The sequence below is a fragment of the Cottoperca gobio genome, chromosome 22 (genome assembly GCF_900634415.1).
Source record: "Cottoperca gobio chromosome 22, fCotGob3.1, whole genome shotgun sequence".
In the NCBI taxonomy this organism is placed as follows: domain Eukaryota; kingdom Metazoa; phylum Chordata; class Actinopteri; order Perciformes; family Bovichtidae; genus Cottoperca; species Cottoperca gobio.
The window spans coordinates 2,252,235-2,268,748 of NC_041376.1; the positions used below are offsets into that span (position 1 = coordinate 2,252,235).

The 16,514-nt window shown below is 42.2% G+C and overlaps 1 protein-coding gene across 1 annotated transcript; it reads right to left on the reverse strand.

Annotated features, from left to right (window-relative positions):
* Positions 1-2,412: 2,412 nt before the first annotated feature.
* On the reverse strand, positions 2,413-14,581 carry tc2n (tandem C2 domains, nuclear). The gene is made up of 12 exons (XM_029461401.1): positions 14,518-14,581; positions 13,318-13,392; positions 13,028-13,231; positions 12,043-12,213; positions 11,222-11,301; positions 9,562-9,631; positions 9,055-9,155; positions 8,020-8,133; positions 7,695-7,886; positions 4,898-5,012; positions 4,595-4,794; positions 2,413-4,269 (listed from the first exon to the last, which is right to left on the reverse strand). The coding sequence occupies exons 1-12, from the start codon at positions 14,519-14,521 to the stop codon at positions 4,159-4,161; spliced, it is 1,437 nt and encodes a 478-aa protein (XP_029317261.1). The 5' UTR covers positions 14,522-14,581; the 3' UTR covers positions 2,413-4,158.
* Between the last annotated feature and the right edge of the window lie 1,933 nt (positions 14,582-16,514).

The window sequence follows — 16,514 nt, forward strand, 5'->3', positions numbered from 1 at the left end:
CTTTTATTTTTAATTTCTCTTACTATGTTTTAATTCCAAGTTTGTGAAAACCTACTGATTATAATAATTAAATTAAATATAATTGTCAGTTGTATGTCATTGTATAATAATAATAATAATAATAATAATAATAATAATAATAATAATAATAAATTGTATTTGTAAAGCGCCTTTCAAAGCTAAAAGCAATCTCAAGGCGCTAATAGGGATGTAATGAATGTTTATAGTAATATATAAATATACAGACATAAAAAAGGATGTAAATTAGTAAAAGTATATAAATGTGTGTGTGTGTGTGTGTGTGTGTGTGTGTGTGTGTGTGTGTGTGTGTATTTAGTAATAATAAAAAAAGTCAAAATCGTTCTAAACCAAAAGCTCTAAAGAAGTTTTCACTCCATCAATTTCAGTATGTGAAGAATTCAGATCCGGGAGATGAAGCTCGAGGAAACTTCCTCCTGATGAGACTTCTTTCAATTTTTTAATCTCTTTTTGATGAAAAAGCGGCAGCTGGAGGTCGAACGAGCTCCTCTGCACCCGGCAGGAGGACAAAGTGCACGGCGCTGGTTCATGTGCTTATTGTTACGGAGACTCCTGCTGCTGCAGCCACATGTGGCCCCGCGGGACCTTCTCCTCTCTCCGTCTCTTCAAAGAACACGAGTGAGCAGCTACTTTCAGTACATTTAACTCCTTCATTCATTCTTTCAGTCGCTGGAAATAAAAAGTCATTTTTGGGTGCTTTGGTGTCTTAACGTTTACCCTCAACTCAACAAAGTATTTTACTTAAACCACCAATAACCGATTGATTTGGCCTCCAGGGGGCAGCGGGGACACACCTTCAAGGAAACATGTTAGCATACAGCTGCATATTTACACTTCGAGCAGAACCTGAGCAATATTACAATTCTTAATTTTGTCTATCTGGTGAATGTACGTCCAATATTTACTGTCTTTCAGCTCTGTTTGGGTCTCCACCAACTCCTGAGGGAAATATAGCTCCTCAACGCTTTAAAAACGACACTGTGAGAGTGACAGTGAAGGAAACAATGAGCTGAAAGACGCTAAAACACATTGTTGGTTTTTAAAATACACAAAGAAGTTTGAGGCAATGTTATTCTAAACATATTAATTAGAGACACTTTACGTTGAATTCTTTTTGATTTTAAAGCTGCGATGTGCAGAATTTGAAATGTTCTGACGTTGGCGCCCCCTGGTGGCAGTATCAGAAACTCCAACACAAATCTCAAAACCTAGCCAAGTAGTTTCTTTGAAAGACTGCATGTGACGAGCGTACATTGTCGAGTGTTGCTGGACGTTTGTAGGAGAACGCACTAAAGATGAGGACGTAGAAAAACAATGAATAACACAATCACACAATCTTTCATCTCAAAAACACTTCTTCAGCTGGACATTCTGCAGGATTACTGTCCTGAAGGAAGAAAATACATCTTGTATCAGGTTGTCAGTGAGTTTTAATAATCTTAGCGGGTCAAATATCACATGACCCTTTATTTTGGACGAGAACCAGAGGGCGCATGAATCCTCTCAGCTGCAGGACGACTGTAAACTCTCCATTGTGTCTCCCAGGTGAAGGAACCTGCACATGCCAGCATGCCGTTACGAGAAGCCTGGAATGTGCAGCAGACTCAGCGTGGCAACCGGCCAGAAGGCTGTCAAGTGAAGAATCTGTTCAGCACAGAGGAACAAACAACCCGAATCCTGTTTGTGAGACTCGAGCTCCTTCCCTGAGTCAAAGTCAAACAAGCTCCTCTGAGCTTTAAGTCAAGTCACAGGTTAAGGTGTGTCTGGAAAGCCCGTCTGTGTAACATTAACCATAAATCAAACATTAATTATGTAAAAATGAGATGACGGTGTTTTGGCACGCCAGGATATGAAGGGCTCTGACGCAAGCCGGCTCACGTGGGACGCCCGGTTTCCCTGGTCACACACTTTAAACACAAACACTCGGCGGACTCTCTTTTCTTGGTCAACAGACTTATTGTTCACTGGGTGTGTGTTTGCGTGTACAGCTGGTTACACAGAGCACAACCTCCTGCTTTATGAGTCCCCCCCGGAGGCTTTCACTCACTCACTCACTCACGCACGCACGCACGCACGCACCCACCACACACACACACACACACACACACACACACACACACACACACACACACACACACACACACACACACACACGTTAGATTGCCGTTATAATAAAAGGCTGTAATTGAGAAGCAGGATGCATCCTGACAGATTCTCTCGATGTTTGCTTTGACATTTCTCAACTTATTGAACCTCTTCAATAAAGAGTTCAGTTTATGGTTGTTGACCTATTTTACAGATCTGCAGACTGTGACACACATCTGGCCTGTTTTCATTCCACGTGCCACAAACAAGATATCACAGAAAGACTCATGCAGTGAACACACACTAACTTTTAATCTCTAAACCTTCCATCAATACATGAAATACAAAACATTAAAGTGCTTTTATCAAAAGCGTACAGCTACGGTTTGATGCTACTGTGTCGCATGACGTCCTACATAGTTAAAAATAACAACTTTGAGCTCACTAAAAGATAAGTTCTATATTTATCTTATTGTCAATAAAAACCCCAGTGAGCCACAGACTGCCGTGTTCACAGCGTGCTGCTGCCATAAACACTCGCGAACAGAGCAAATGTGTATTAATCCGCAATAATAGTCCCCACATATTCCAATGCTGCTATTTACTCCATTGTAAAGCGACTATAACGGATATTCACATATGTCTCTGCACACAAACTGAAGTAGAGCTTCACAAAAGCTGCACAGAAACAGCTGAATTCCATAAAACTTCCTTCATTTTGCTTCCTCACTTCAGGTGTTGTTTTGCCTTTGTCGAGAGTTGATGCACTAAATGGGATACGGACACACCTTTGCAGAATAAGTTCTGACGTAGCGAACGTTAAACTCACATGACCGGCCCGTGCGAGCATTACAATCATTGCATTGGCAGTTGCATGCACGGGATCAATATTTACCGACATGAAGAACTGAAACTAATTCCTGAAGAGCTCACGGCATCAACATCTGCTTCTTCTTCTGTGTTGGAGGACTGCAGGCGTGCGCAAAGCGTGTTTTATAGCACCAACCTCTAGGGAAACTACGCTGCAGCCCAGTTAATTCGCTCCACTTGATGAAATTCGACTTTTCAAAAGATGCTGATGAACCAACAGAGAACTATAACCGGACTCTTCGGCTCCCCTCAACCTCATGTTGAGTTGAACCTTTTTGTCCTGTTCTGGTTCACTCTCGTGGTGTTTCCAGCCGCAGCAGGCAGCTGTTCTCGGTGAAGCAGCTCTAAAAGCCTCTGAACAGAACCTCCTCAGCATCAGCACACAGCTAGAAACCTGCGTGGAGCATTTAGCAGCTAAAGAGACGACAGAAGGTGGTAGAGACCAAAAACAGAGCAAAAAGAGAGCGAATGTTGGACGTTCACAGCTGCTAACAGGTTCTTAAATACGTTCTTAAATACGTCCTGATATGTCAGTGTTTACGATATGTTTGCTGAACACTGCAGGACATTACAGAGCCTTTATGGGAACAATTAAACTCTGGATTCAGGACTCAGGTTTTATGTCTTCAGTTGGAACCAAATAACATTTCTTTTTACAATTAACACTTGAAATGATGACGTGCAAATGAACACAATGTAAACTATACTCTTTACTTAAGATTTCATTAAACGTACCAGAGACAGGTGGGGAAGTCGGACCCAGAGCGTTGTGTTCGTTTGGATCTTTTTATAGGTTTGTTGACAATAAGAAAAGTATAAACCAGCATCAGCCTCATCCTGTAAGACGGTCTTACGCTCTGACTTTGCTTTATAGTGACCTTCTCTGCTTGTAAACGTTCTAACCAGCTGAAACACCTGTAAACACCTGTTACAGAACACAGCATTATGTACAGCTGAATGCTAAGAAGTTGAGTTTCAGTTAATAAGCAAACGCTCGACACTTTTAAAGAAAACATTTCTACACAAAAACCACCAAGAAAGAAACTTCTCCAGCAATTACACTTTGTTCGAAACCCCTATTTACAAGCGGGCGTTCAGAGCACGCTCAGCAGTTTACAGTCCGCCCGGTCGACTCTGCAGCACGTCCGTAGTGAAGGAGGAGGTTCAGGCAGCGCTCAGCCTGTGCCACGCAGACACCACTTTCTCCGGGTGAGCCATGGTGTCCTTCCACTGCTCCACTGCGTCTGGGACCGGACTTTTGAAGCCCAGCTGAACCTGCCAGACACACGAGTAATGACATAATCCCTCAATTAGTGTTTAATCTCCAACCGTCTTCAGATCTACCAGAACACAATCCTCCACACAACTCATTCACAATATATTTTATATATATTTTGTTTTACTTTTGCACTTTGTGTCGCACTGAAAAGTTTCCCCATTGACCTTTTTATGGATTATCTTAATCTTGTCTTTTTCGACGACAGGAAATTCCCCCGAGAACTAGAAACCTTTTGTGTTTCTCCAGCAGGTTCCAGGGGCCCTGGTCGGGGGGGGGGGGGGGGGGTGACCTACTTCACACAGTCTGAGCATTACTTCTCACCTGTCCGAGACACTGTTTCCTCCTCACCGAGCTCCGGCTGTAGAGTTTGACTGACAGCGAGCAGGCGTGATCTAACGCCGCGAGCAGGAAGTGAAAAGTCTCCTTCCACTTACACTGCCCCCCCAACGCCTTCAGGAAGCGAGTCTTCTTCTTCATCACCACCCGCCCCAACTGGTGCATCTCCACTTTGACAAAGAACCCTTCAGAGGTGGAAACAATAAGGTCACTCACATGAGCCACTGGACTGCAGTTACAACCGGTTCACATCAGATTCAAGAACCTTTCCTGTGACACCCACAGTACCTTGGGTGAGCGGGGAGGAGGACGCTGGGAGGTTTTGGGCGGCGAGGACTTGGAGCTGGATGCGTCCGTTGACGGGCTGAAAGCAGGTGGTGAGATGCAGCTCAGAGAGGCACACCTGAAAGAATATTATTTCTTAATAATTAGGCATTTAAAGTGTATTTCACATCACTAACTCTGCACTGTGAACCTTTTACCTCTTTATTTTTATATTGTATATTGTGTATAGCTCTTACTTGTAGTTCTCATTTTAAATGTTTGCTGTTGGAGGATTAGTAAAGTAAGTTTGTCATTGTACGGTATAACTGTCTGTTATCTGTGCATATGACAATAAATATCTTGAATTATCAAGTCTGTTGCAGCTGCAGGCGTCCAGAGTTTGACCTTCTGTCTTAGTTTCAGGAGCCGTTTGGCGTCGGTGGGATCTCCGCTGGAGGAGTTCGGGACTTTAAAGCTACAACAGTTTGACCTTTAACTATTGGCCAAAAAGAATAAAACGCCAGACGAACGTACAAATCAGTCAGTGTGTTTTTCTAAACACCAGAACAAAGCGGATGAATGTGTTCCTCTGACAGAGTCTCAGATTACAGGCGACTCTAACAGGCTGATCATGTCTTACACTAGAAATTGTTCCATTCTTGAAAATCTAATTCTTCTGGTGGATTTCACTTTTAATAACGTAATCATGAAACATCATGCGTTCACCCTTCGGATATTGTTTTTAGACATATGTGGAGCAGCATCGGGGATTTAGAGGACGACTCCTACTGACTATCCAACAGAAGTTTGACATTTGTGCCTTTCAGTGAATTATCTAAAAAAACAAGGTCGGCATGAAGTTTGGTAGAGATTAGAGAGGATTAAATGTAATATCTTTTATGATCCTCTAACCTTTCCTCTAGCGCCATCAGGTGAACTAATACCTGACACACTAATGGCATTCCATCAGCATCAGAGCTAAATGCTAAATGCTAAATGCTAAACGCTAAAAACCACTAAACTAAAATGGTAAATATAAGTAATAAATAAGTTAACCTCCAGACACTTGCTACATGTCATACATACTCTGCTATGATTAATATTGTGTTACAACATGGGTTTCCCACATAACAAGTTTTAAAAAGCACATCTACTCTTTCTCTCGGCTGCTTGCGCTAGCTTCACCGGTGGGATTTTTGCGCAGGGTTTAAATCTCAGTTTTTAGGAAAATGTAAATTCAAGGACAGACATTTTAGGGACATAAACATAAGACAAACACATTTATTTGATTGGAGTGGATCTTTAAACATTATACCTGCTAATCATCAGCTTGCTAGCTTTGTCATCTTGAGCATGTTAGCATACTGGTGTTAGCATCTAGCTCAAAGCACTGACAGTGCAGCCTCACAGAGCCTCATCTCGACTGCCAGCTGCTCTGCTTCTCTTCAAAATGCTGCTGATGTTTTTCTTTTTCAAAACCTCCACAAGTTCAGCTGTGTTGACCGTTAAGAGCTTCTACTGACTGACAATAATTTGGACAATTTGGGCCTTTTGTGTTCACCAGATGGGTAAAATCACTCACTGAATCAAATGGACCCTAATGATGATTCACTGTCTGATCAGTAAGTGCAGAAACAGTTCACATTTTACTGTCGTTGGCCAGAAATGCATCCATTTATCAACAAAACCACTCTGTTGAAATGGTTTGACCTACTTTCCATGTCTTACATTTCCAGAATCCGCACTCTGGTTTCTTCGCTTCCCACTTTCCCTCCATAATCAATCCCCTTTCTCTTCTTCCTGTGATGAGGTTTAGTCTGCGTCGACGTTACTGTTACGGTACATGCCACTGGGCTGCAGTGACTCATGGGGACAGCTTTAAGAGGCACACACACTGTTCTTATTTACTGTGCAAATACAAAGGAGTGATAAAAGACGGCAGCCAACAGAGGAAATGTTGGAGAATAAGTTATACAAGTCTGGGATATTCCCACACTGCAAGTTTTTCCTCTTGGACACAACAGCTGGACAGCAGCTGACTTTTCCACCAGAGCCACCGTTAGGGTTGACTTTCGGACTATTGTCAAGACATTTGGTACGGACATCCCTTTACTAACCCTTTGACTTGAGACTCCCATCAGCCTTCTCTGTACTTTGTGATTTCTGCTAATTAGCAACTGAAATGGTGAATGTGGTGCACAGAACATTAATATGTTAGCATGCTAACATTAGCATTTAGCTCAAATATCACCAATAAACATCTGATTCGGAGTTTCTTAAAGGTCCCATATTGTAAAAAAGTGAGATTTTATAAAGCTATAGGTGCAATATAAATACTGTGAACGTATCAAAGCCCGTCTTCAGAAACTGTGTATTTTAACGAGCTTCATGGTGTCACAGCTGGACTACACAGAATGCAAACACTGAACTATCAGAGCAGATTGGGGTTTTTTCCGAATGGGGCCTTAAAGAGACAGGAGCTAAAACGGAGCGTTTAGACAAACAGTTTGAGAAACATAATGTGTTTTGAACATTAAAGCGTGTTAACGGGTTTTATTAGAAACCCCAAACACAAGTATGACCCTGACAACGAGCATTATATGTCTCCTAGTAAGATGAACTCATGGGAAGGTTAACCTGACCGGCAGGTGAACCGGTCAAAGGTTGATGATATTTTGCTTTTGGTTTGAGGTAATAATTCTTTACTTCCTGGTAATCTTGTAAATGTTCTCAGACTGTGTTACTGTTTGAACAACCGGTAACTTAAGACCAGAGCAGACTTCAGTGCCACAGGCCTGCCTCATAGCGTGTGAACACTCACAGAGGATTTGGACTTCAGGTTCAGGTCCAGCCAGTGCTCGACCTCCTGAGGGCCGAGCTGCCGCAGGGAGAGGACGCACTCCGCCACCGTACGTTTCTTGGGGTTGTGCGTCTGCAGCCGCAGCACCAACGCACTACAGCGCAACTGCTGGAGACGCAGCGCAAACACGAAGGTCTCCATGAAGGACACATCCTGAAGAGCAGACGGAGAATACAGTGTACAAATCTGGTGCAATAACAAGCTGACTTCATAGCACTCTGAGAAAGGAAATGAGGAAACTTGGATTATACAAGTGCTTGTTAGAGTTCAGACAGGTAGACCTCACCTGTCGGTACTCCTTGATCGAGCTCTTGAACTGTATGGGTTTGGGGATGGTGATGATCCCTTTGAATCCAATCTTTTGTTGTTCCACTCCATCCGGAGCGCTGAGGTCTGAACACTGATAACGAGAACGGGAAAAAGGACGTTTTAGTCGAGGCAGGTCAAATCTATTTATAGACTCCAGTCTTAAGCTAACAGGTTTGGGACAAACTGCTCTGCTTAGCAAAAAGGACATAAATATAAACCAAAACATCTGATGTTTCAAACTTGTGTGCAAGTATACGATGCTTTAACGTTTGAATCACTCTTTAAAACCTTTATCTAAACAGAGCCTGCTTCTTTTATGTTCCAGAGAAGACTCCATGTTTGATTTAATGTCACACAATCAGGGTGTTTATGACCTCGGTGCACTAAATACAAATGTTCCAACGGAAAGTTCAAGAAGTGCCGAACTGATTTGACCTTGGGACAAAATGAACGCTAACCCTAACCCAACTCTTGGTGGAGAAATGGTGCCACATGTTTCATGCACGCCTCCGCTTTAAGACACTACAGGTGAACAGAGCCAAACATGTAACTAACAGATATCATGAAGCTTCCCCACTTCATGACTCACATCACATCATTATATTACAAGTGTTCTGACATGCGATGTGTAAATATGGCAATAAGACGGAGAAATCTACAGAAACAAATAGTAATATAATATAATAAACACTTAGATGTGGAAGTTTCCTTCCACTAGTCTGAAAGAAACGTCGTCACCTGCAGCGTCTCACTTTAAACTGTAAGACACACACTGAAGGTGTTGCTTCCTGTGAATGCACAGATACACTGTGTTTCAGCATCAATCACTTCTGTGTCTTCAAAACAACCTTTTCCTCCTGAGCGTCCGAGCCGGAGTTAATAGAGCATTGAGAGGAGGAACAGAGAGCGGTGTTCGGGACACACAGGGTCCATTGAGAAATGTCTGCAGAAAAGCACAATGGAGGTTTTTGTTGCTCTCATGCTGCCCTCGCCTCACAGCGGGTCACCTTACCTGAACCACGGTGATCCACACCTGCTCCAGAGCCTCCTGGTAGCTCAGTCTGACGCACACCTTCCCCAGCTCACGCTCATCCCCAGACAGCGTGATGGAGTCTGTAACAGCGGCAGCACAGCAGGAAGGGTATAATGTTATAGTGTAGTAGATAAAGCTTCACATAGCACGTGATTCTGCAGCGTTATTGTTTTATTAGAAGGTGGACATGTGTCGCGGCAGTGCAGGACTGACGCTTTGTAGCTTGCAATGAAAAGAAAAAAGACATTTATTATCATACACACGCTGTCTTATTATAACAGAGCTGCTTCTCTTCGAGGAATGCAATCTTTATGTAGGAAGGCTTATCTCTGAAGCTCAATGGTGGACCTGAGTGGAAACATTTGCAGGTGATTACTGTGTCTGCCCTTTCATCGCTGCACAACGCAGAGTGATTATAATCAGAGTCAATAGAAAGTTTGAAAGGCAAAGTGTTTGTGGACGGAGAGAAATCTGAATTTAAGTTACCGAGGCTGCTTTCAATGGAGCCGATCCTCGATGACGTGCTGCTGAGGACGCTGGAGACGGAGTCAAAGCGCTGCAGGGATCAGAACAGACGCAGTCAGGCCGGCAGGATGATGTTTACACGTAAACTCAAAGCTTTATCATTTCACAGGAGTGATTCTCATTGTTTTAGGTCTGTAGTGTTCTGAGCGATACGAGAAGGTGGAGTTAAAACTCTGCCTCTGATCAGAGAGAAACGTCACCAGAGCAACATCCTGCACAAACACGCCTTTTTAAAAGGCCAAGACAAAGTCGTGAGGATTCATCCTCTGGGGAACACGAACGTCTGCACCAAACGTTATCCATATCCATCCGAAAGTTGTTGAGATATTTCTGTTTTCCTCCCAAATAATCACTTAAATCAGCCACAATTTTTATTTTGCATCTTGATTCTGGAAGCCCGAGTTTATTTGTTTACTGTTAGATCTATTACCACGGTGATGCACCCTCTGCACGCTGCTCTGGATCAGGAGGAGAACTTTAGCGAGATGATCTGATGTGTATTAAGGTTTCGGGCGTTTGATTATTTGTAAGCTCAACTTGTATAAAGACAGGCTTGACTTGAGGCTTACAACACCACATCCTTCATGAACAAAGAAATACGCCCCAACGTGTGCATTGTTTCCCGTACTGTACGACTGATTAAACTGCACTTCATCCAAGACAATCAAGAGATGAATCATATCCAGCAAACAGAGATGCATTCAGGGACAATCTGAGGAATAAGTGCTGAAGCTGAAATTAATCTCCTGTGTCCTTATCATCACATTTCAAATATCTGTCAGATCCACTCACAAGCTTAACATTCACTTCCTTTAATAAATGGAGGATCTCTTCGGTGTTTGGACTTGTGTTGTTATTTTAAAGACTTAAAGACCTCAAACCTCAGAACCTTTAGAAAACATCTTTACCACAAATCAGCTGATAGAAATAACAAATCAAATGTTTATTTATTTCACTTATCTTTTTATCTTTAAGGGAAGAGTTGGACATTTTTGGGAAATATGCTTACTTCTTGAGTTAGAGGAGAAGATCTGTCCATTCACTAACAGCAAATTAGCTTAGCTTAGCATAAAGACTGTGAACAGGGGGAAACAGCTAGCATGGCTCCGTCCAAAAGCCTAACAGCGCCTCTAAAAACTCAGTAATTAATACATTATATTCTTGTTCATTCGTTTAGTACTGAAGGTTCTGGTATTCCTATTTCCCCTGTTTCCAGTCTTTGTGCTAAGCTAAGCTAAGCTAAGCTAAGCTAACTGTCTGTAGATTCAATTTAAGCAATAAAAATGTTAATTTAAAAAAAGGAAACAGTTTTTATTTTCTCATTTTTCATTTCCGACTATTTTATCCGTTGCTGAAATGATTCTGCTTCCAGTAAAGATGATGATGATGATGATGATGATGATGTTGAAGACGAAACTATCTTTTCAATTCTAAAACTCATAAAAATGGATAATCTCAAATTGTTATTGGAGACTCGCGTCTCTTTCAACTTACGTAACTTTGTTTTCAATGTTCCACTCTGCTGCAGAGGACAGTGGAAACTATAAAACTATATTTAGTGTTGGTTGACACAGTGTGAGAAACGCTGTGTGAATGCAGATTAGATAGAGAGCAGCCTCACCTGCATGTGACTCTGAGGGCTGGACAGATCAAACATGGAGCTGCTGAGTCGCTGCTCGCCGCCCGGCTTCAGAGTCCAGCCTGCAGGCAAAACATCAAACCACACTAACGTATAATACTAATAATAATATGTGTTTATAATAAAACAGAACATGGTTTAATTAGATGTCTCAGTCATTAATTCAGGGATTCGTGCAATTTCTTTTGCACTTAAAGTTGTCTCTAAGATCTGTCTGAATATATATAATGATGAATATGCATCTCAAACATATTCAATTTCACGTCCCTGTAAACTCTTTAAAGAATGAAAATAAAATAAGCTAAATTGTGAGACATAAATGTACAAATGTTGGATTCCTGATTTCACAATTTGTTCTTATGTCGCCCGTTTTATCAACATGATAAATATTCTATAACATTTATTTGTGTCATATTTTTCTCTAATTAAAAAACATAATTTTAATTAAAATACATAAGCAAACAACGTTCATTCCTGCTCACGTTCTTGTCTTTTACATTGTAAAATACTCATATTACATTGTATTCTACATGTTTCATTAAAGTCTTCTGTCTATATGCGTTACATTAACATTAACATTAACAGATATATATATATATATATATATATATATATTGTATTTTTATTAATGTCTTGTAAACATTTGTTCTTTCTGATTCTATTTATTTTTAATATTGTATATTAATATTTCTTGCACATATTTTTAATAGTATTTTATTCAGATTTTCTTGGATTCTATATTAATATTTCTTTTTTTTTTGTTCTGATTTTAGATTTCATTTAGTTTTTGCTGCGCCTGCTACCTGGACTTTGGGGACCGGCGTCTTTGTTCTTCAGCGTGGTGCGGTGGGTGGATCCGGGGGAGATGTACCCGGCCAGCTGACCCTGATGGAAGCTGGCCTCGGGGCTGTAGGTGAACTGACTGGTGCCCTGCAGCTCTGCTTTCCTCTCTGCATACGTGCACCGGGCCGAACCTGCAGACAGACCGGGGGTCCGGGGGGGGATCAACATGTCAATTCATATAGGCAACATGCATAGCAACACATTTGAAAACATTTCTCTCCCATCATCAGGACGTTGTGATTACATAATGAGCTGTGCGCGAAGGCTGCCATCCTTATGAACACGTCCACATACGAGTTTAAATCATTAACTTTACCAACCTTCCACAAATCTTGTTCCTCAGCAATAAACTGTTTAAAAATCAATAAAACTATAAATAACGCGCATCTGCCAGCGGCTGTGAAAGATTTGGTGATGAGAGGAGAAACTCTCTTGCCACTATTTACCAACCCAACCTTTAAGTCAACACAAACATCTGAGACAGGTTTCTACAATGTTGCTCATCACAGTCCAATTTATGTGATGATGACGACATTGTGTTAATCCCTTACGCACAATATAATGTTCTGCTAGTGGTCTCTCAATCAAAACAATAACAAAAGCTGTGGTGGTGCAGCAGCGGTGCATCATGGGAGTTCTTCTCTCCTCTGAGTTCCTCCTGCACGCTGTTCGGCTGCCGCTAACGTTTGTCAGCTTGTTTCTGTGAGAACTTCAGATCCAGACGTTCAGGACTAAAATCCTTCATCCTTCAAACATAGAGTTAAAACACCAGGATGTAGAAAGTGTCAGTTTGTGAAGCTTCTGGCTACAAACACAAATCGAGACGACGCCACTAAATGTGGTCGTTTAGACATCTGAATGTGGAAGCGTTACATATTCTACCTTTGGGATGAAAGCATCTTGTAATGCACACAAAGCTGGTGTTATCTTTCAGGAGGTACATACTCTGTGGACCGGCCTGTAGATTGGGGTAGCGGGAGCCTCTGGGTTGGATGTAGGAGGCCTTGAAGGTGGGCAGGACAAACGGCACCTCTCTGCCATCAGGGGGCAGCTTGGACAGGAGGTAGTCTTCTGTGACGCCCCGTTTCCCTTCATCCGGCTCCCATCGGGACGCCGCCGCCTTGTTCGGAGGCATCTTCAGAGCGATCACTTGAAAGCGGGGGAAATCACACCATTAGAAACAAAACCCTGCGTCAGAGCGGTCCGATGTGCAGCTGTGCAGGACGCCAGTTTACCCTGCATCTCCTGCTCCTTCCCCTTCTTCTTCACAAAGTTCTTGCAGCAGTCTTTGAGGCACTCCATGGCTTCAACTGGAGATGTGTCAACGATGAGAGTAAGTGGAGGTTAGAGTTCACGCGGTACACAGTGAGACCAGCAGGGTGGAACAAACTGGGGTTCTAAAATGTGTTATAATGCCCCAAATTTGGCATTTAACCATAAAATAATCTTTTTGTTATTATCCCACGCCGCCTTATACGGCCCCTAAAATGTGCTATGTTTTAAATCCCACATAGAACATCCAAATCAACTAAATGTGGCATACAATTTGGAATGCACCCCAAAAACCTGTAATTTGATAGAACAATTGTGCGCCAAATATTTCCTAAATGTGTTTTTTAACTCCACTAAAACTTGTTAGTTGGTGTAATCTCACATTTTGCTTCAGCGCTCCAACATTGATGTAATGCTCCAAAATGTTCTGGTGCAAATTTGGTAAATATATAATTAAAATCCCCAAATGTTGTGTAGTTGTAGTTTAGTAGTGGGGAAAACTTGTATTCTTGTGATTTGGCACACGAAGCCATTAATGTAATTATTGTTTGTGGATTGTTTGGTGGCAAAATGGCAAAAATAAAAAGAGGCCAAAATCCCTTAAATGTGTTATAGCGCTTTAAAAGAACCCCAAACCTTGTGAGAGTGCTCCCACATTGCTAAAGTTTGGTCTGGCACCTCCAGTGTGCTGATGTATTATCCAAATGTGTTCTACTGATCCCCAATATGGGAGAGCGCCTTCAAATCTATTGTTCAAAATGTCATAAAATCCCAAAAATCGTTCTCACAAATACCTAAAAATTGGTATTGAGCCCAGAAGACATTCATTATATCCCATAATGTGTGCAGTGTATTTTGATGTTGTTATTATTATATTACATTAAAATCACAAAAGTATATTATTAGCTGCAAACCCCAAATGTGTCAGAGTGCTTTCAAATCCCTCATTCCTGTCGTGGCTGGGAGGATATTTAGTCTTTAAAAACAAACATCTTTGATGTTTAAATTATTTTACTTTCCCAAAGATCATCTGCAGTCCACAAACACTTTGTGCTCTGAGCCTCTGAAGGAATTTGTGTCGATTTTTTACTTTTCTAAACACACGAAACAACAATTTATCAACAATTACTTCAGATTAAAAACCAGGGAAAATGGAAACTTACCCATAAAACGTTTTCACCAGAAGAGGATAAAGTTTGTACATCCGGCGGAGCGGTTCACTCCCACGGTGCGACTGCAGAGAAATGCAGTGAGCGCAGGTTCATGTTGCGCTTCAGTTACAGATCTCTCCCTCCTCCTCCTCCCTCCCTCCCTCCCTCCCTCCCTCCCTCCCTCTCTCCTTCCTTCCCGGACTGCCACAGTGTGTTTGCACTTCTTTCCCTGAACAGCCATGACAGCAGTGCTTTCAGGTTTGATTTCTTTGTGTTGTTTACCACATCATTGTATTTCCTCTTCCTCAGTCAATATCTTGACTCTGACGACATCTTCCAGGTCCAGCATGTCTTTAGTTCTTCCAGGTCCGGCATGTCTTTAGTTCTTCCAGGTCCAGCATGTCTTTAGTTCTTCCAGGTCCAGCATGTCTTTAGTTCTTCCAGGTCCGGCATGTCTTTAGTTCTTCCAGGTCCGGCATGTCTTTAGTTCTTCCAGGTCCAGCATGTCTTTAGTTCTTCCAGGTCCGGCATGTCTTTAGTTCTTCCAGGTCCGGCATGTCTTTAGTTCTTCCAGGTCCGGCATGTCTTTAGTTCTTCCAGGTCCGGCATGTCTTTAGTTCTTCCAGGTCCGGCATGTCTTTAGTCCTTCCAGGTCCGGCATGTCTTTAGTTCTTCCAGGTCCAGCATGTCTTTAGTTCTTCCAGGTCCAGCATGTCTTTAGTTCTTCCAGGTCCGGCATGTCTTTAGTTCTTCCAGGTCCGGCATGTCTTTAGTTCTTCCAGGTCCGGCATGTCTTTAGTTCTTCCAGGTCCGGCATGTCTTTAGTTCTTCCAGGTCCGGCATGTCTTTAGTTCTTCCAGGTCCGGCATGTCTTTAGTTCTTCCAGGTCCGGCATGTCTTTAGTTCTTCCAGGTCCGGCATGTCTTTAGTCCTTCCAGGTCCGGCATGTCTTTAGTTCTTCCAGGTCCAGCATGTCTTTAGTTCTTCCAGGTCCAGCATGTCGTTAGTTCTTCCAGGTCCGGCATGTCTTTAGTTCTTGCAGGTCCAGTATGTCTTTAGTTCTTGCAGGTCCAGCATGTCGTTAGTTCTTCCAGGTCCAGCATGTCTTTAGTTCTTCCAGGTCCGGCATGTCTTTAGTTCTTCCAGGTCCGGCATGTCTTTAGTTCTTCCAGGTCCAGCATGTCTTTAGTTCTTGCAGGTCCAGCATGTCGTTAGTTCTTCCAGGTCCAGCATGTCGTTAGTTCTTCCAGGTCCAGCATGTCTTTAGTTCTTCCAGGTCCAGCATGTCTTTAGTTCTTCCAGGTCCAGCATGTCTTTAGTTCTTGCAGGTCCAGCATGTCTTTAGTTCTTGCAGGTCCAGCATGTCTTTAGTTCTTCCAGATCCAGCATGTCTTTAGTTCTTGCAGGTCCAGCATGTCTTTAGTTCTTCCAGGTCCAGCATGTCGTTAGTTCTTCCAGGTCCAGCATGTCTTTAGTTCTTGCAGGTCCAGCATGTCTTTAGTTCTTCCAGGTCCAGCATGTCTTTAGTTCTTCCAGGTCCAGTATGTCTTTAGTTCTTCCAGGTCCAACATGTCTTTAGTTCTTCAGGTCCAGCATGTCGTTAGTTCTTCCAGGTCCAGCATGTCGTTAGTTCTTCCAGGTCCAGTATGTCTTTAGTTCTTCCAGGTCCAGCATGTCTTTAGTTCTTACAGGTCCAGCATGTCTTTAGTTCTTCCAGGTCCAGCATGTCTTTAGTTGCTCACTGACTTACAGTTACTGATGCTACTGTTAATATTTTAAAGTTTGGTAAAATCCCCCAAAGATTGTAGTTAGTTCCCAAAAGTGTTTTACAAATATTCAACAAAATGCGTCATTCCAATAATCCCAAATTCTACTATCGTGCTCCAAAATAAATGTATTTAATCAATATGTTACTCTGCCATCAACCCCCCACATTCAGGGTTCAAAGATCGGTTGTTATAATCCTACAAATGGTTATTTTGCACCCAAATCCCCCAATTTTGATGGAT

Coding starts and splice junctions, on each gene's coding strand:
- tc2n (XM_029461401.1), bottom strand. Junction 13,232..13,317: donor GAAGGAGCAGGAGATGCAGG/GTAAACTGGCGT, acceptor CCCGCTTTCAAG/TGATCGCTCTGAAGATGCCT. Junction 12,214..13,027: donor TCTACAGGCCGGTCCACAGA/GTATGTACCTCC, acceptor GTCTGTCTGCAG/GTTCGGCCCGGTGCACGTAT.